The sequence below is a fragment of the Pocillopora verrucosa genome, chromosome 10, assembly GCF_036669915.1.
Source record: "Pocillopora verrucosa isolate sample1 chromosome 10, ASM3666991v2, whole genome shotgun sequence".
In the NCBI taxonomy this organism is placed as follows: Eukaryota; Metazoa; Cnidaria; class Anthozoa; order Scleractinia; family Pocilloporidae; genus Pocillopora; species Pocillopora verrucosa.
The window spans coordinates 1,364,499-1,384,688 of NC_089321.1; the positions used below are offsets into that span (position 1 = coordinate 1,364,499).

General features: G+C 38.2%; 2 protein-coding genes across 5 annotated transcripts; one reads left to right on the forward strand and one right to left on the reverse strand.

The window, feature by feature from the left end:
- Positions 1 to 445: 445 nt before the first annotated feature.
- LOC131781063 (myosin heavy chain, clone 203-like) lies at positions 446 to 9,541 on the forward strand. Of its 4 annotated transcripts, none has more exons than XM_059097708.2 (7): positions 459 to 571; positions 657 to 808; positions 2,054 to 2,154; positions 2,571 to 2,852; positions 3,330 to 3,887; positions 4,357 to 4,863; positions 7,417 to 9,541. In XM_059097708.2, the coding sequence occupies exons 3-7, from the start codon at positions 2,127 to 2,129 to the stop codon at positions 7,932 to 7,934; spliced, it is 1,893 nt and encodes a 630-aa protein (XP_058953691.1). In that variant the 5' UTR covers positions 459 to 571; positions 657 to 808; positions 2,054 to 2,126; the 3' UTR covers positions 7,935 to 9,541. The 4 variants fall into 4 exon arrangements, with proteins under 4 accessions (XP_058953689.1, XP_058953691.1, XP_058953690.1 ...); XM_059097707.2 differs by having other exon boundaries at positions 657 to 787; XM_059097709.2 differs by having other exon boundaries at positions 657 to 777.
- Positions 9,542 to 9,994: 453 nt separating this feature from the next.
- On the reverse strand, positions 9,995 to 17,376 carry LOC131781064 (trichohyalin-like). The gene is made up of 6 exons (XM_066173651.1): positions 17,256 to 17,376; positions 14,330 to 14,425; positions 13,844 to 14,125; positions 12,777 to 13,289; positions 11,671 to 12,036; positions 9,995 to 11,420 (listed from the first exon to the last, which is right to left on the reverse strand). The coding sequence occupies exons 2-6, from the start codon at positions 14,352 to 14,354 to the stop codon at positions 10,831 to 10,833; spliced, it is 1,776 nt and encodes a 591-aa protein (XP_066029748.1). The 5' UTR covers positions 14,355 to 14,425; positions 17,256 to 17,376; the 3' UTR covers positions 9,995 to 10,830.
- Positions 17,377 to 20,190: the final 2,814 nt, after the last annotated feature.

A 20,190-nucleotide genomic window follows, 5' to 3' on the forward strand; every position in this document is an offset into this window, starting at 1 on the left:
TCTTCAAAATGCCACTCAATTTCTTTAATCCTTTCATGTCTATATTCTTCTCAACGGACTCCGTACACTCTTTTGTGAGTTACTGGGAGAAATTCGTACTACATCAGGTTATATCCCGAGGGGATTACTCAGTTACTTTAGTGGTCTTGTGAACTGTCTCCTTGACAAAGAACATTTGTTGCCAAAGGAAGGAATTTATCCTGATCTGTCCTTCAAGAAGGAGTTAGAAAGGCAACATATGATTCTCAGTGATACACGACAGTGATTTTCTATCGATGATTAGCTTTACCTATTCTGTCGACTGTCATTCGTGACTCTTTAAAAAGAATAAAGAAATGCATGAGGCTCTTTAAAAGGTTAGGAATTTTAGGGCTCACTCATCCATTTAGTCGCCGGATAAAGGTGTAAAGTGATCGGAGTAGTGACCTGAGGGCATGAGGCAGATCAGATGGCTAAGAGAGCGAATATTTTCCTTGTTGTCGTAAAAGTAAGTTTTGTCAGCACTCCCAATGGCAGCGGTAAAAAGCGCAACTTTAAGATGGAATAACGGGCTCGAAGTGTACCATATGAGGTGAGAGACAAACTCTATAAGAGAACAAGTTTTTTAAAAGGAAACTCTACTGATAGAAAGCTTAGATTCGTTGCGTTTTTTATAGACCACCGGTTGTTATGGTGCGGAGACAGTCGATGTAGTGTCCTGAATCGATCAAAGCAAAATAATGGGGAATAAAAACGAATACCTCTGCTCTTCAAAGCTACAAAGATAATTGGTCGACGGTCAGTGCTGGTAAAAGCTTCAGCTACTAAGGTTTACGCAACATCTCCCATTTTATTTTAGAAGCTGATAGCTATCTCTTGAGAACATTTGAGTTACAAGACAGGAACGTATAGGCGCTTGAGATTAAACAATAACACCAAACTCCTATCAAATGAGTTTTTGAGGCCTGGGGAAATATTATTCACGATTTTCATCTATTTTGTTTCTCGGCTATCCAGTTCTACGAATTGACGCCGGCCAACGCTTTAAAATATAGAATGAATGAAGTGAATGTTTGTTTTATTGCCATTTCTCTCTGACGTGCGTCGTTAACCCGATTAAAATAAAAACTAACAAACAGACGCTAAAACATAGCAACTGTATAGTAACCTTTGACGAAATATGTGGCTATAAGAAAGACCTAATCCAAGTAATGCTGTCAGTTGCAACCAAAGGTCCTTTATTGATTGGAACAAGCTAGATTGCAAATATTGCCTCTGAAGCAATTTCATGAGCATGATCGCCTAGCCTATGCGAAGGAATTTAATTTCAAGTGACCAATTACATACGGAATTTGGAAACCACAGAAACTGCATTTGAAATACAAAGTTTCCATTAGCTAGTGCTTTTTATGTCCTCTTATTCTTAGCATGTAAATCGACCACTTACTTTACTATAAATGTAACGAGGCAAGATGCACACTGAATCGCCTATGAGAAGTCATACTGTGATAAAATTCTAATCGAATTTTTTCTTGTCTGTGTGTAGATGAAGTGTGCTTTTCGTTCGTTATAATTTCATTAAAGCTAAGCGCATTTCATTACCGACGTGCTAAACTACTCCGCTGATTATCCATTTCTCAGTTGTAACCAAAATTCATAAAATTAGTAACAGCCAGTATACACATATATAGGTCTTCATCCGCATCCTTTCTTTTACTGACCATCGTTAATATTCTTATGGAGATATCCACTAAAATCACGTGCTTCCTTGGAACTGACCTCGTTGGCATGACGGTAACAACCTTATGTCCTCAGCCGACTTACGCCATTATCCCTCCTACTTCCCCATTGTTTTTAAGGGTTTTTTTTATCATATATGTTATGTTTTCGTTGTTATGTTTCATTAACATGAAGTTTTAAAGTTTCTCCACGATCATTCAAAATGATCCTGCTGACAATTTATCTTGAACAACCTCAGAGTTCACGCCGTGGTAATTACATACACTTTTTGTTAATGCCCTGTAAGCTGTAAAGTCGGATGTGTTGTTTACCTTATTTTTTTCGCTTGCTTTAGGTAATTATAAGCAAGTTAGAGGCTTGGACATTATCGCAGCTTGGCTAAATTCAAAGGCGATCTTGTTGGGAAGATGGAGACATCAGTTACAAGTAGTGAAGGTTCTCTAACCTTTTATTTCATGTAATTCTAAAAATGCAGCACCTGTTCCCTCTATGTCGAAAATTGTTGACGTAGTTATGACAACTAAGGGACTGGTCATTATTTATGCTCTGGGGGGAGGAGGGTTTGGAGGATTTTGCTCGTGTTGCGATAAAATTTACCTGATACCCCATAAGGCTCCGCAATATTCTTATGACAATAAAAAATATATATACAATCCCTCCCTTAAAACCCCTCCTTACCCCACCCTACCCCACCCCCTCTCCACCCAGAGCGATAACTAATGACTGGTCCGTTAGGCAGTTTTTTCCAAACCTGCACCTTTCTTTGGTTCCATAGTTTCATCCATTTTATCCTTTTCTGGTAGCATACATATATATATTTTTTTATTTCAATTGGATACTTATTTTCACAGACACTTCTAGTGGTATACAGTATGGACATGCAACTGTCACTTCAAGCCACATGATGTTAATATGTGATGACGTGGGCGCTTCTTGGAGAGATCTGGGTACTCAGTTGAGGCTCCCATCAGCTGTGGTTCGTAATGTTGAAAATGATTACACCTTATGTCGAGAAAGGGCGTGGCAAGTGCTAGACAGATGGAAACAAAGAAACGGGACTGGAGCAACTTTGGGAAATCTTACAGATGCTCTGGAGAAAATAGGGAAGAGAAATGCCGCTCAAAGGCTCGTTGGTATGTAATTTCCTGTTTTCATGGGAACTCATTCATTGACATGTCTATTCATGTTCTTCATGAAAACTTGAGTTGGAAGGGAGAGTCTAACAGATAGCCTTTTAGCGATACCATGAGGTTTCATATCCTACTGCAGCTTGCATTTCAGGCAGTTTTGAACATATTTTGTTTCGTTAAGAAAGGATAATCTGAGTATACAAGAAACTTTAGGTTAAAAAGAATACAATAAAGGTTGGCTTTGACTGAAAGCAAACGCTTCTACAGTCCATCTGCTTGCCAATGTAAAATTTCTGGGGGGCGAAAGCATTGCAGTTCGTGTTTACGATTAGAGCCTCTCTAGTCCAGAGCCCTCACAAAAAATTATTTCCCAAAAAACCTTTAACATTTTAATACTAGCGATAAATTTGTTGAGAAGGTGCCTATACATTTATTATGGGGGTTTAATCAAATGCAACCTTTTTACCTTGATATTTATAGAGACAGAGAAAGTGGAGGCTGGGTTACACTGTGCGCGAGTACAAAGTTCGAAATTGCGAAGGGAAGTTGACCTTTTGAGGACGGGCCTACAGAACGAGAAACAGAAACACGACACAACAGTTAAAGAACTCAGAGAATTTACCAAAAGCCTACAAGAAATGCTAACAGAAAAGGGTGAGGATGAGCGACAACATATAGAAACAAGGGTCCAGGGCTTAGAAACCACAATTAAAAGGCTGGAAACATACCTTTCGACTGAAAAAACCGCCGATAAGGAGGTTCTGATGCAAGAAACGAGCCGCTTGGGAAAAATCTGCGACCAGATGGAAGAGGGTCTACGGGTTGTGCAAGAAAACATCAAAATGATCTCTGAAAACCAGAAGGAAATCACGGGTAAATCATTACAGCCCGAAAATAGTGCATGGGAGGAAACAAGTGAGAGGCGTTCAAGTGCAAGACAGAAGGGTGGAATGGCTGACCGAAGCCAGAAAGACGCCGGACAAAGATATGGGGAAAGGCAGAAGAACGAAGGAGCGACCATACAACTTTTGTATGAAGGTAAGTTTGAACTGCGCAGCTTCCTTCACTACAAGCTTGATATTTTTGTTTTAGTTTTCAATATAGGATAATGGATCAGAAACGGTTCGTCTTCATTTGTTTTGTGACTGTTATCATAGTCTTCAAGAGATAAAATTGCACATACTTTAACTTCAGTGGCTTCTTTGAGCAGACTGTTCAATGTTTGACCCCGTGTTAATACATGTCTTCGGTAAATATACTTTTCTATCGAATGGCAGTGTCACAAAAGGTCTGGAAAATAGTCGAGTTAGAGAATTTGATTGGCTAAAATGGATGCTGAAATAGGTCATAACCCACAAGCTGGCTATAAATGAAAACAGGGGGAGATACAACCATCCAGCGATCTGGATGAAGCTGGTCAGATCACACGTTACTGTAAACAAGACTTATGTAATCGAGGACTCATTAATATCTCGTTGATCTTCACTGGGTGTTGGTGTTTTTATAGGAAGCCAAGCATGCTTGCGATGTCCTGATTTGGAAAAGGAGCTTAACGACATTAAGACAAAAAGAGAAACAATTAAAAACAAAATCAGCCAACTCGAGCTCAAGCACAAAGAAGATAAGAAGAAGTGGGACGAGGATAAAAAAGAAAAAGATAAGAAAATAAAAGAAAACGAGCTTGAAATTGGCAACTTAAAGAAAACCAACGAAAAACAGCAGAGGCAGAAAGAAAGACTCTCCAAAAAGAAAGCTGAAATGGAGAAAAAGAAAACTGAAGTCATGGAAGAAAACAAGAAAATCATGGCTCGGATTGAAAAGTTATTGGCCGAGAAGGAGGAGCTGGAAAAGGCGCTACTTGTTCAAACCGGTGCAAAAGAACAGGAACGGCTCAAGGCTGAAAATGGTATGCTGTTGACTAGAATTGAACAGCTTTCCAAAAGGGTGAACAACAGCGAGCTAGAGTGCAAGAGGCTTCACGAGGAGCTTAAAAAGTACATCAACTTCGAAAGTCGTAAGTACATATGTGAGAGTTAGTTGTGATAGAGGAAGAAATATTCAATATGATAACTATACCTTCGCCTCGATTGTTCGTCTGTTTCATGTTAAGGAGGTTGAGTCCTATGTGATCACTTATGCCACGGCATAAAATATGTAATAATGTAGATTGATCGTCCAGGTAAGTCGATTCCTGGGAAGGAAAGTTGTCGGTAGTGGTGACTAACGTTTCGACAACCTGAGCGGAAGTCATCATCAGGATGATAAAGGAACGAAAGAATGAAGGGATGTAGAGATGTAGAAATGAAGGAATAAAGGAATGAAGGGATGTAAGAATCAAGGAATGTAAGAATAAAGGAATGAAGGAATATAGGAATGAAGAGATGTAGGAATGAATAAATGAGGGGATGTAGGAATGAAGGAATGAAGGAATGAAGGAATGAAGGAATGCAGAGATGTAGGAATGAAGGAATGTAAAAATGAAGGAATGTAGGAGTGAAGGAATGAAGGAATAATGGAATGAAGGAATGAAGGGATGTAGGAATGAAGGAATGTAGGGTGAAGGAATGAAGGAATGAAGGAATGTAGGGTGAAGGAATGAAGGAATGAAGGAATAATGGAATGAAGGGATGTAGGAATGAAGGAATGAAGAAATGTAGGGTGAAGGAATGAAGGAATGAAGGAATAATGGAATGAAGGGATGTAGGAATGAAGGAATGAAGGAATGTAGGGTGAAGGAATGAAGGAATGAAGGAATAATGGAATGAAGGGATGTAGGAATGAAGGAATGAAGAAATGTAGGAGTGAAAGAATGAAGAAATAATGGCATGATGGAATAATGGAATGAAGGAATGAAGGAATGAAGGGATGTAGTAATGAAGGAATGTAGGGATGAGGGAATGAGGGAATGAAAGAATGAAGGATTGAAGGAATGAAGGAATGTAGGAGTGAAGGAATAATGGAATGAAGGAATAATGGAATGAAGGAATAATGGAATGAAGGAATAATGGAATGAAGGAATGAAGGGATGTAGTAATGAAGGAATGAAGGAATGAGGGAATGAGGGAATGAAAGAATGTAGGACTGAAGGAATAATGGAATGAAGGAATGAAGGGATGTAGTAATGAAGGAATGAAGGAATGAGGGAATGAGGGAATGAAAGAATGTAGGACTGAAGGAATAATGGAATGAAGGGATGTAGGAATGCAGGAGTGAAGGAATGAAGGAATAATGGAATGAAAGAATGAAGGGATGTAGGAATAAAGGAATGAAGGAATAATGGAATGAAGGAATGAAGGGATGTAGGAATAAAGGAATGAAGGAATGAAGGGATGTAGGAATGCAGGAGTGAAGGGATGTAGGAATAAAGGAATGAAGGAATGAAGGGATGTAGGAATAAAGGAATGAAGGAATGAAGGAATAATGGAATGAAGGAATGAAGGGATGTAGGAATAAAGGAATGAAGGAATGAAGGAATAATGGAATGAAGGAATGAAGGGATGTAGGAATAAAGGAATGAAGGAATGAAGGGATGTAGGAATAATGGAATGAAGGAATGAAGGAATGAAGGAATGAAGGAATAATGGATTGAAGGGATGTAGGAATAAAGGAATGAAGGAATGAAGGGATGTAGGAATAAAGGAATGAAGGAATGAAGGAATAATGGAATGAAGGGATGTAGGAATAAAGGAATGAAGGAATGAAGGGATGTAGGAATAATGGAATGAAGGAATGAAGGGATGTAGGAGTGAGGGAATGAAGGAATGAAGGAATAATGGAATGAAGGAATGAAGGGATGTAGGAATGTAGGAATGTAGGAATGTAGGAGTGAAGGAATGAAGGAATGAAGGAATAATGGAATGAAGGAATGAAGGGATGTAGGAATGTAGGAATGTAGGAATGTAGGAGTGAAGGAATGAAGGAATGAAGGAATAATGGAATGAAGGAATGAAGGAATGAAGGAATAATGGAATGAAGGAATGAAGGAATGTAGGAATAAAGGAATGAAGGGATGTAGGAATAAAGGAATGAAGGGATGTAGGAATGTAGGAATGTAGGAATGTAGGAGTGAAGGAATGAAGGAATGAAGGAATAATGGAATGAAGGAATGAAGGAATGAAGGAATAATGGAATGAAGGAATGTAGGAATAAAGGAATGAAGGAATGAAGGGATGTAGGAATAAAGGAATGAAGGAATGAAGGAATGAAGGAATAATGGAATGAAGGAATGAAGGGATGTAGGAATAAAGGAATGAAGGAATGAAGGGATGTAGGAATAATGGAATGAAGGAATGAAGGAATGAAGGAATGAAGGGATGTAGGAATAAAGGAATGAAGGAATGAAGGGATGTAGGAATGTAGGAATGTAGGAGTGAAGGAATGAAGGAATGAAGGAATAATGGAATGAAGGAATGAAGGAATGAAGGGATGTAGAATGAAGGAATGGATACAAAGTTTTGGTTACATTGCTTTCGATTATCATTTATACTGGTTAAGCGACTGTTTAATATTGGTGACTGCATTAGTTTGATGGTTTTTGTTAGTTTGACGCTTTTCTTCTTCCTTTTAGGTGTTTTCTTACCAACTGGAAAGGAATTTGCCACAAACTGCCCTGGTGTTATTTGCAATTTGAAGAGAGATGTTACATCAAAACTGCATGCTTCTAGATCTTCCGATGGGCCAGGAAAAGCAAGTGACATATTTGACCATCAGAAAGGAACTACCAGTGGAACAGAGGAGAGGAAAGATTCATGGTGGTCCATTGATCTAGGCTCAAGCCATCGGCTTGTAATCACACATTACTCTTTAAGACACGGAAAAAGAGATGGAGAGTCAGTTCTTACCCATTGGCAACTGGAGGGATCCAATGACGGAATGAATTGGAAAAAACTTGAAACTAATTATAAAAGGGCAGATCCTCCACGCTTCAGAGATCCTCATCCATATTATACAGGCACCTGGTCAGTTGAAGGAAAAATGGGAGCTTTCCGATTTTTTCGAATTTTCCAAACAGGCAGAAATTCCTCTCACAAATATGGAATCTACTTGTCCGGAATTGAACTGTTCGGGGTACTTCTAAACATCTAGAAGCTTGCAGAAGAAGCCTTCGAGACTCTCGCTCAACTCTCAAATAGCAACATATTGGACTACCTCCCAAAAATTTTAAAAGCAGTAAGATCGGATTTAGAGGGTCACACATCCCTTCCATGTAGAAACATTGTATAAAGGTCTCAAAGTAATTTTATCCTTAATTCCTTTTATATCTATGAGACAACAGTTTTAGTTTTCTTCGTGCAATAATCAGCTTAAAATTAGCCCTTTAACTCCCAAGATCTGATAGGTAATTCTTCTCCCCTCTAACTGATACACATTTCTTTTTAATTTGGTGTTATATCAAGATAACATCTTCTACCAGATAAGTTTAAATATTCTCATTACCTGTTTGCTGGATAACGCCGATATGGCAGGATCCCGTTACTTAATAGTGATGGGCTCCTACGTATGGATGTCATGGATGTCATACTCACTTCCGGTTTAATGTCAGGGGATTAAAGGAAAAGCTAAGGGTGAGGCGCATTTCACTCGGCCAAAAATTCTTGGTTTGTAATTCCTGTTCAAATTGATTTTGTTTTTACAATAATACAATACCACTATTGACCCTCAGCACCATCATGTTGAGCGCCAAAATTTCCTGTGTTTCCGATGTTGTCATGGATCTGCCTCTACAGTACAAACAAATCTTAACAATCCCAATCTCAAGCCGAAGTGTCAACTTATCGGTTAGAAATTCCTCCCCACTAAAATATTTCGTCATTTTAATTTTATGCTAATATTCAATCCAAGCGATAGACATATGTGGGATACCAAAGACGATCAGTTAATTGCAGAAAAAAATGTGATAAAACTATACATAATATATGCATTTCAATCGGATTTGAATATTAGCTGAGCGGAAAGCGCCTCTTAAGGTTTTTAAATATATTAAGATCCATGCTTGTAGAACAAACGTCTTATCACATAATTTAAAGGATCGTGTGCGGTTAAAAGTAAATATAATTTAAGGAGACTTATATAAGATAAGGCTTTGACGATGCACACGGGCAAAGAAGCCCACAACGCTAAGGATTATTTCAATGGCGTGAAACATGCCTTTTAGACAGGGCTTGAGCTCGCAGCCGTCCAGTTTACCATGGAGAGTAAATTATAGGCCATTGTTTCTCATATCAATCTAAATTAAGAAGGATCGTAACCTTCTGATCTTGAAAAAACAACATTTCTCACAATTTTTGGGGTTTCAAATGATCGCAAAAGCAATAAACACAAGGTGAGAGACGCCTTATTTCGTTTTCCAAACAGCTGGTCGATGAGAATATGAAAACGAGCGCGAGACGAAAAGAGTTCGTGTAAACACAAGCGTAAAACGAGGAAAAGAGTGCGTGTCGCGTCTATTTCGTGTCTTTTCAACTCACATCTAATAAAATAGACTCTTACTTTAATGTTTTTTATCTCCTACTCAGCCAGCAATAACGATAGTTAGGAATGTAATGATGATATTTTGAGGGGAACAAGTTTCTTTTAAACTTATTCAGATGTTTTGAAGATATTTCATGTTAGATAATTGACACCAATGCGATCCCACTAACAGCTTGAGATAACTTGTACGTGTAGAAATTAAAGTTGTCTTCAGAAATTGATTCAGCGTCTCGAAACTTACCTGGACTGTTTACGCTTTCCATCATCTTTTTATCAGTTTAGCGGACTTAGTTTCATTTTGAGTGAATTTGAGTGCAAGTCACGGAATACTTTCCCTGCGAATCCGGAAAACGAGGCTCAATTAGGACAGTTTGATTGGTTCATTATTGGGATTTTGGAAGACAGGCGCATAAATAACGTTTTATCAAATCACTAGTAGTTAAAAAAATTAATTGCTAATTGGAACATGTTTTTGTTCTATAATAATATAAATAGGTCACGCCACGTGCAACCCACTTAATTCACTATCTACATATATCTGAAAATTAGATTGTGGGGGCGAATGGTGCCACGCATGGAACAAAGTGTTTGTAATGTGGAGAGCGAACACGAAAGCAATTAATAGTAAACGGCCACGACGAGCAAATGGTTTACTCTCTCTTTAATCCTGGAATTCCCTTGCTTAAATCACATGCATGACACAATGTGACGCTAGTGTCACACGACACTACAATGTTTACGAACAGCTAACCATTTACTGCGTACACTGTTCACCCTTCGGTGTTCTCTTGTTCTAATTTACGAACAAACAACTAGGTTTTTTCTTCTAGAACGACAGCAAAATGCTCTCTCATCTTGAATTGAAATTATCGACTTTTAACGTAAGGTTTTTATTAGGGAATATTTCTTAGGGAATATCAGTAGATATTCCCCAGTTATAACCCTGGTGTAACAATCACGCGACGTGTTTAAACCAGTCACCCACGAGAAAAAAACATTTGATGGATAATAATAAAAAAAGCTGGCAATCTAAAAAGCACTCTAAAAGCTACAGTTATTATCACTTCTTTGAAAACGCTGATGATTCTCTCTTACTACCCAGTTTTGAAGAATTCAGTATATATAATATATATAAACGAAGAATTATTCGTTACAAACTCGGCAAACTAAGATCAACACTGTATCGCTTAGGTTGTGTTAGATGATCATTTACAAAGATACTCCTGCAGCATATAGACAAGTAACAGATTCTTCCACTCTCTTACTTTTCAATGTCTACAATTTCATGTAACTGCTCATAAAATATTGATTTGCCATACTCTTGAAAAAATCATCAAAGATGGCATTTTAATTTTTTTTAACTTGCATTTCATCTAAAACCAACAGCGAACTTCAATATTCTAAACGTTGCAAAACTAAGGAAACATCACACTCTACATGAAAATATAAGAGATTACAAAGAAAAAGTTATGTGGCCCCTCAAAGACACTTTTAATGGGGGGTTGAGAGTTCACTTTTCATTCGGCTGCTTGATGAAAACTTTATATGATAAAGCCTCTGTTTCTGTTAGTTCACACATGTTTAGAAGTACTCCATACAGCTCAATCCCAGATAGGTATATTCCATATTTGCCAGAGGAATTAACACCTGTCTGGAAAATTCGAAAATAACGAAAAGGCCCTATTTCCCCTTTGACAGACCATTTGCCTGTACAAAATAGAGGAGGATCTTTGAACTGTGGATCCTTCTTGTCGCGAATAGTTTCAATGTTTTCCCATTGCTTCCCATCATTGGATCCCTTTAGCTGCCATTGGGTTAGCAGTGACTCTTTTTCTCTTTTGCCGTGCCTCAAAGCGTAGTGTGTGATCACAAGCCGATGGCTTGAGCCCAGATCAATAGACCACCACGAATTTTTCTTTTCTTCTGTCCCACTGACGGTGCCTGTCTTATGGTTTAATACGTCAGCCCCATCTCCAAGGCCATCGGAAGATCTGGAAGCAATCAATTCAGCGCAAGGTGCATCTTTTAATCTTTGTTTTAGGAAGCAGATGACACCAGTGCATATGCCGGCAAATTCCTTTCCAGCTGGTAAGAAAACGTCTAAGTGGAAACGAAAGTAAGATAGATGACATTAAAAGAAAAAAATGCCTTGTCTTCCCTCCCCATATGTATATAATTCAACATCAGCGAAGAATGTGCTTAACATAAAAGAAGGGGTTAAGGAAAAACTAAACTAATATGGCAGATACGTAGATAGAGATAGCGCAAGGCTGTACCACTTTAGACTGAGACGGATTAGCTAAAGACAGAAAGTCAATATTATCTTTAAAAAGTTCTTTCGTGTACTTACGACTTTGGTAATTTATGTACGTCTTGAGCTCCTCTTGTAGCCGCTTGCACTCAAACTCAGAGTTGTTTGCTTTTTTTGTCAGCCTTTCTATTTGAGTCGACAGCTTTTCATTTTCAGCCATAAGATCGGTTTGACCATTTAACGTCATTTCGAGCTCCTTCTTCTCCGCTTCAAGCTTTTGAATCTGTTCCACCATTACTTTATTTGGTTCAATGGCTTCGTTTCTCTCCACTTTAACTTGTTTATTATTTGTTTTTAACTTTCTTTTCCGCTCCAGTTGACTTTTGTTCGTTTGGTCTGGTTGACCAGATTTGGTTTTCAGTGAATCTCTTTCTTTTTCCACATCATTGAGTTCTATTTCATATCCTACAAATTTGAATCAAAGAAAATCGTCTAGAAAACCTATTGCAGGGATTGCTGAACATAAAAAATTCTCCTGAAAAAGATGAGTTCGACATCGGTATTGATTTCAAAATTAAGAGATTAAACTTTCGTGGAAAGTAAAACCACGACGCCAGTAGGCCCAGTTACCATGACGACACAGAAATCCTCACTTGTAATGTATGTGATGTAGAGGACATTTTAATAGCGCGGTGAATAAATTTAGTTGCGTGGTGGAAACAAGAGAAATTTTGCCGGTATTCGATCAATATCTGTAAGAAAATAACATTCACAAGTATACTTGTTGAACAGTCTGGAAAAAAAAATAAAGAAGGATAACTTGATACCCAAAGATGAAGACGACAATGACGACGTTTTTAAACCCAATCAATGATTGCATAAATACTTGGCATATATTCCATTGAACGTCGAGCTAAAATTTTAAATGAACTAAAAAAAGGATTATCGAACCATAGTATCGCCAAGTGATTCATTTATCGTCAAATTTCAGTTGAACTCTTAGGAAGGGTGTTCAGAAAATGTTGTATTTCGGTATTTCGTGCACACTGAACATGTGCATAGTAATTTTGAGAGATATATTTTAAGATTAAAACGAATTTTTTTAATTTTAAATTAACTTGTTTTAGTTTCTCTGACTCCATCGACGTCTCTCGGACAGAACATTACAAATTTGGCTGACAAAGAATTGTGCAATATAAGCTTACCGTCAAGCAAAGGTTTTATGATGGGACCACTTTCTCTTTGGTTCTGCGAATCCCTCCGTATTGTGTCTCTCTGAATGGGATCTTCCGATGTAGTTTCCTCTTGTTGCCTCTCAATAGGTTCATCTGATGTATTCCTATCGGCTTCGAATGATGACCTTCCAACCGCCGCGTTTTGATTTTCAGAGACTTTTCTGACGCTCTCCTGTACATCCCATACACCCTCGTCAATCCTGCCGCAAATTTCTAGCAATCGAGTCAATTTTTGTAGTGGATCTTGCCTTTCCAGCCTTTCAATTGTTGTCTCGAGGCGTTGCATCCTAGTTTCCATGTTTTTTCGGCCTTCCTCTCCCGTTGCTGTTTGCATTTCGCAATTTAATTCTTCGCATTCTTTCCGTGTTTCGTCACGCATCCGTTGCCCGTTCTGTATTTCTTCTCTAAAACGTTCAACGTCCTTTCGTAACTTCCCGCTTGCAGCTCGAACGGACTTCAATCCAGCCTCCACTTTTACTTTTTCTAGTTAGACAGTGAAAAGAATTTGCACAAGTTAACCAAAGGTAAAGAGGTCACAATAGGCTCTGCCTTAAATGATAAAATAAAAGGTTTTCACAATTGTAACTTAACACAAGGCTAAGATAAGATTTCTGGACGAGTTTCTTCTACGTGTATGCAATTGCATTGGTAAAAGTAGTTCAATTTGTCCTAGTGTTTTCTCTACATTCAGGCCTCAAGGCCCGGCCCGCTGTAGTACTTCAACTTCGCAAAAACTGTGCAGTGAAACGCTGACTGGCTAAACTATTGCTTTACATCGGCTAATGGTCCAGTTGTTGATATCTTTGTTATATAAAGTAGGGCTTGAGTATAATTAGGTTCTCCTTCCTTGGTGTAACTATTGTAAATGTAACAAAACTTGCCTTCGTCGCGAACTGCGTTAGAAAATATAATCCCCCTGGTATGACTGAGAAGTTGGTCATTTGAAAATCTTTTCCCACATGGGTTTCAGGTATTTTTTTAAGGAAATAAATAGACTCGGTACTGAGTGTACTCTCTTCAAATAAGAAATCGCATACCAATCAGCTTTTCGACGGCATTTCTCATCCTCATCTGCTCAAGAGCATCTGCGAGAATTCCCATAGTTGCTTCTCTTCCCTTCATTTGTAGCCACCTTTTCATCACTTTCCACGCCCTGTCACGGTTATATCTGAATTCGTCCTCAATATTAACAACCTCAGCTGGTGGCAGCATCAAGATAGTTCCTAGGTCTATCCAGAATCTACCCACGTCATCGCATATTAACAATATGTGGTTTTCAGTGACACGAACCTGTCGCCATTGTGTGATATTGGAGGTGTCTGCAAAATAAGCATCTATCTCATTGAAAACAAAATTGTCACATAAGAGGTTTAAAAGACAGATAGCGACAAAAGCTCGCTAGGAGCCGTGGAAATGACTTCTCAGGATTCCACATAATACTATATCGATTACAGGTAACGACTTGGAGGGGATAGTCAGTTTAACTGACAGCGTTTAAGTTATGAAATTAGAACTTTAAGAACCTTCATTTCTGGTTGAATTTGCCATCTCTTCATGTAAGTCGGTCGAGAATTTTGTCAAACTGAGGCAATTTCCAGATCTTGTCTTGGCTGAAGTAGCTAAAGAAGACAAAAGTCACCAATATAAAATCAGTCACCTGCAATCAAGCGTTCTTTTTTTTCTGAGGCGTGCGATGGTGTGGCAGTTATAGAGCAGGTGGTCAAGCAATATAGCAAAAAAAAAGAACGCCTGATCGCAAGATAGATCCCGTTTAAGGAAAGAGCAATCAGGCTTTTATTCCGTTCTATCTCTAAAGGCTAATAGGCAAGTAAGGCGAAATAAATAGCCATGGGCCACAGCAATAGCTCTGATGTCCATCTCATTACGAAAAAAAGTACCATGACTAGCTCTCAGTTCAATAGCCGTGTCTTTGAAACCCGAAAAAAGCACTAATGAAACTGTATGAATATGTGTTGCTGTGAGGAGCACAGTTTTACGCATTTTTTATCTGGTTAAAGTAGAACAATGAAAATGTTTGATTCACAATGACGCTGATTTCATTCCCTGACGTTTCGGTAATTGTTTCTGAAGTAACTACTTTTCCATGGGCAGGATGAATGTATCTGAAAGTATTTTTTTATAGGGTAAGAGTGATAAGGCCTACATATCGATTCATGAATTGATTTCTTTCAAAAATCACCTAGTTGTCCAAAAGATCAAACAGCCATTCTTTTACATTGACTAAACTGTATCAGAAATTAAACCTGCCCCCAAATGGAGTGTAATGGTTGCTATGGTTTCAGCATCAATAAGTGAAGAGGAAATAAATCTTGGCTCCTAAATACCTTCAGTAGTCAAATCCATGCTTAAAATATTTACATTCAAATTCTTTTCATTTTTAATTTATTTTAGACAGTCTTTATTTTCCATGATAAAACCAATAAATAACATTAATTAGAAAACGATTCTTTAAAACTTTTTCGTATAAGCCACTTCCACGGATAAGCCGTGTCTTTTTGTTCTCGAAAATCGGCAAATTTGAAAAAAAAAAACGTTCACTCCGAGCGCTATATGATAATCTACTTGCTAACCTTGTTTGCTCAAGCCGTACTGTTTATATATTGTGTCCGGGCTTACCAGTTTGGCCGCTTGCCTTTGCCTTATTGCCGAAGTAGTCAGGCTTTTTTCCTCAAGAATTTGCTTTAAACTTTTAAAATCTCTCGAGAGAATAGTTGGGAGTTTTTAGTCTTTCTCTGATAGGTATCGGTCGATAACAGTTAACATCCCACGAAAATTATTACGCTCATAATCTTCCCCGTCTTTCTCGGTACGAACTGTTGCGTAAAACTTCTCAGGAATTTTATTCAGGACCTCCCGTTCATAATTTGATATCTGCTTTTGGAAGTCAGACTTTAGGCGAGTTGTTTTCCTTTATTGGGTGTTTTTGCTTTTAGAATTCTCCCTCACACTCTGAATTGAAACAATGTTCATTTTCTCCTAACCTGTCGGCCATTTTTTTTTGTTGTGCTATCGCAACTCATCCTCAGTCATTTCAAATTCATCTTTCTGCACCCAACATTAACTTTCTTCACTCAATTTCGACTTTCTGAAATGTTTGGGGTTAATTGACAAGTTCTCGGCCAATGAGCATTCTGAAAGTTTTGCAAGTATATTATTAGGTCTGAAATTACATATGTGTGATTTCAAAGTCCAACGAACACGCAGAGTGAGTTCGATTTGAAATCAAAAGTATGATTTCAGATAAAAATTTCACAATACAAAGTTCAATTACCACACGATGACTTCTTTGACCTACTTTGCCTTTCATTTGATTGGTTTCTTTAAACAGCTAAAAAATCTGATTGGTTCTTTTGTTTTTGTGTGGATTTCTTTCAATTTCACCTGCCTATTCAGTCCAAAGTTTGGAATTCTTCAAATGCACAAGTTATGGCTAAATATTATACAAGTTAACGAATCATTCAAATTTGCCTGCCTCGATGGTTGCGAATGATTAAGATGTCTGGGCTCTCTGAGCGATGTCAAGTATCATCTCTAGATAATATAAATTGCCTCAATTTCTTCAACATTCCAGAACCCCATTATTTTTAATTTCTCAGTTTCTCGCAATATCTCATTCCATAAAACATTCTCGCCTCCCTACATCCCACCTAAAATAAAGGAATCAAACCTGCCATGATAATTGAGAACCACGTTCATTAACATGGTTGCTATGGTTTCTTTTCATTATTAAAGATTTCCGCATATTTTACTAATTACGTCTACATGAACAATCAATTAAATCGTAGCATTTATCTTCTTTTAGTGTCAAGTTACCCTTCTCAAAGTATTATTTGATGAGGAAGAAAATTCGGCAACGAAAAGCAGCTCTTGGCTTAGCTTCGCCCGTTGGTTGCAGTCGCTATGCACTAATCTTTTATTTGTTGACACTCGTTAATTCGGGCCACAAAGCATGACGAAGGGAATGAAACGCACTGTCGTATCATTTAACTGATGTTGTGGTTGAATGCATTGCTGGCGCATTTCCACAGAATTAATTACTAGTTTGAAAAATAAAATCTTGTAACAAGGACCGACTTCTGTAAACATGAATTTGATAGGTCGTTTGGGGCTCCCTCCGATCTCTAACATATAAATTTTCTTGGATGAAGTCTCTACTTTCCTGTCTTGAGACATGGATGTTTTAAACGATTGATAAGGTTCTCTTCATGCTGATTGTAAATGACAAAATGTCGAGGCCCCTCTTAAGCTCGCTATAACTTGCTTCTTATGACTTTTTCTCCTGCCTGAGGTTGTCCAAACGTCAATGACTTTTAAGTTATCAACAACGGTCCTTTTCAAGACTACTCTCTCTCAAACGATCGGACTACACGATCGACAGTTATTCCTAGGTTCAAACCATATACTTTCTATTCTTAAAGTAAGGCTTACCGTTGAAATTGAACCTGACTAATTGCGCTCCACAAAAGAAACTTTTCGAGAACGCTTACGGCACTGCTTTTCGAGATAATGAAACTCACATGATGCCCTTGCCACAGAATACTGTTGTAGCCGGTCTGGAGTCGAGAAGAAGGAACTCAAGGACCAATTGGCAGATTTTGGTATATTTAAAAGATAATTTGCATTTGAATCAGTACATTTCTGTGATTCAGCAACATCGTTCTCGAAATGAGAAATTTTGACAAAGAAACTAGTCTATAAGTTCATATCCTGGTGAAGACTTGCCTACTTCTCTGCTGAGTTAAAAATGCAGACAACTCGCTTCACTTTTTTATGCAAAATATTCAGGACTACTTAATAACATTCTCTCTTAAGTGTGTAATTACACTGACACAGTCAGCCTTTTTACCATACCATCAAACACAGACAAGTGTGTTCAAGTTCTTACTGGCGTTCATTCAACTTCCAGAGAATAATAAACAATTATTGGATGAGGTTGAGCATGATATCATGAATTATCAAAGCCGAGGTATGAGTTTGGCTTTTTCAGATATCACGCAAAACCCGAATTCAATAATTGTTTTATTATACATCATTTAAACAATCTGCATAAGGAAATATTACTCTCTGAGTTGCCAAAGTTTGGAAACACTACTCGGACGAAGGGGATTAGAAACTAGGCATAGCCCCAAGGTCTCATGCACAAACTATCTAGACACTAAGAAAATTTGGCTTTATCAACTGCGTTGGTAATGTATATCGCCAACCGTAAAAAGTTTTCGGTGGTCAATTTGCATTATCTGAACAATTAGCTTATTCAAATGTTCGGATTACATTTCAGGCTAAGTGTGTGACAGTAATGTGATCCTATTGATAGTTGTTTGGAATGACATGTTCGGTGCAGAAATTGATCTATGTCTTACTGAATCTATGTATTTACTGTACAGACCCATGGCAACATGGAATCCATTTGTTTTATATGATTAAAAAAAGACAAATTATTGCTTGCCTACAGAGAAGGAGTAATTTTGGCGAGCAAGTGCTCAGTATTTTGTTAACGAAAATTACGGCCGCCATCCTTGATTGTAATGGCAGCGGAAGGCTGGAGAGATAGAGAAATCTGTACTAAGGGGGTGGTTGACGGGTGTGTGTGCGCTGACGATAAACTACTCTTTATAGTACATCTTTATGCTAACAACCGGTAATATAACTGATTCATGAGTCAGGTGTGCGCTCATCAGAAAAAGAAGTACTCAAGAAGCTAGAATTACCTTGGTTACGCCTCAACAAACTCTTACGCACCTTTGGTGCTCTTCAAACTTCCCGGTTGCTTCATATCCCGATGAAGGCACAGCTGACACATGAAAAACTGTTAGGAGTATAAGAATCAATAAAACTTCTTTTCAAATGGGCCTTTTTAACCCGCTCACGGGCCATTTCTCCGGTTCTCCTTGAATTATTCACACCTTGGAATATTTTGGCACTCAAGACTCAATTTTTTAGACATTGGAGTCTAAGTTGGAGTTAATACGTCGATCGAGTCGAAGCTTTAGCATCCTCCCCTAGGCAAACCTCCGGGCAAAAGACTGGTTTGTTCAAATTCCCGCCCAGTTTTTCCGGTAAAAAGAAAAATTCTACATCTCAGGACCGAGCCTTAGAACTTAGATATTGTAGACTCTCTCTTCTGAGCCATCCGCTCGCGAAAATAAACTACTTACCTTTGAAACTTTTATATTCAAAGATATAACATTTGCATCCCTCTGAAAGACTTGATACTTCCGGTTAAAATTCCTCACCATCACCCGGGTGAGGTTCAAACTCCCTTCTCCCTTCCCTCAAGTAAGGACGAATGAAAGGGTTAATAGTTGGATCATGAGCTTGAGATTCCTCTAGTGGGAAAGTTTGATGAGTGCGAAGCGTGAATCACCTGTCACGTTTGGAAATCGAGAGCAAATAATCTTATCTTTTTATATTAAATCTACTAGTCGTCCAAATTTAACAAAACAGGCTAATACTTTTATTTCATTTTGTTTCCAAACGCACACTGGTAGGTTACTCACTACTTAATTAACGCCGAATAGAGAGCGAGTAGCGTGGCCAATCAGATTGCTGCGTTTTGATAAAACATGAGCTGCACAACCCCATTTACATTCTAATATTCGACAACGTTTGGCTATATGACTCTAATATCAACTTTTCCTCTTTATAGTTACTTTTATACCTGGTCCTCATGAGTTATCCTTCCTCAGAACTCGAATTAGAGAAAAAATGCTTCAGTCTCTAATTGTGTTTAGCACATTGTCAAAAGTCTTTCTCTCTGAGTCGACTTCGGTGTCCTACTACCTCGTCATTTTTTGCGTGCGTCAATTAACAGATGAACACAAAACGCTTCACTCAATCAAGTGATCTTTTTTCCCCCATTTCAAGTCTGTCCACTGAAAGCTCGTCAGAAATACTAATACGGATGTTTTTGAAAAATAGGCTGACAATCCAAATAACACTTTAGAAAACTACGCCCCTTATCACGATTATTAACAGTTTGATAATTCTCCCCTTCTCCCCGGGTTTGGAAAATTCAATAACCCACGGCTCGCTTGTTCCAAAATTTCACTTTCAATCATCGAAAAAAAAGCTAAAAAGAAGTCCCGGAAAAGGTCTAACAGTACAATTCGGCAGATGGCGTGACAGCTTCAGCTCTATACCTCTTTTCAGCTTTTCCTCTATACTCTCATAGAGCACGTTCTTTCAACCAATGACAGCGCGCGCTATACCCGAACTTTATTATAATACTTATTGTGCACACAAAGAATTAAGTCTGACTTGCGTAGCCCGCGCGAGATTTGAACTGCTCTCATATTATGAAAGATTACTCTGGGAGCGGCGAAGTCGTTATTCGATAGTCCGTAGAGCGAGAAAGTGAAGGTTT

Excerpts from the sequence above, each read along its gene's own strand:
- LOC131781063 (XM_059097706.2), top strand. The coding sequence starts at position 2,127 with ATGGAGACATCAGTTACAAGTAGTGAAG. Across the intron at positions 2,155-2,570 it reads ATCAGTTACAAGTAGTGAAG|ACACTTCTAGTGGTATACAG; the intron begins GTTCTCTAACCT and ends TTATTTTCACAG. Across the intron at positions 2,853-3,329 it reads TGCCGCTCAAAGGCTCGTTG|AGACAGAGAAAGTGGAGGCT; the intron begins GTATGTAATTTC and ends TGATATTTATAG.
- LOC131781064 (XM_066173651.1), bottom strand. The coding sequence starts at position 14,354 with ATGGCAAATTCAACCAGAAATGAAG. Across the intron at positions 13,290-13,843 it reads TGCCGTCGAAAAGCTGATTG|AAAAAGTAAAAGTGGAGGCT; the intron begins GTATGCGATTTC and ends CTGTCTAACTAG. Across the intron at positions 12,037-12,776 it reads CATAAAACCTTTGCTTGACG|GATATGAAATAGAACTCAAT; the intron begins GTAAGCTTATAT and ends TCAAATTTGTAG.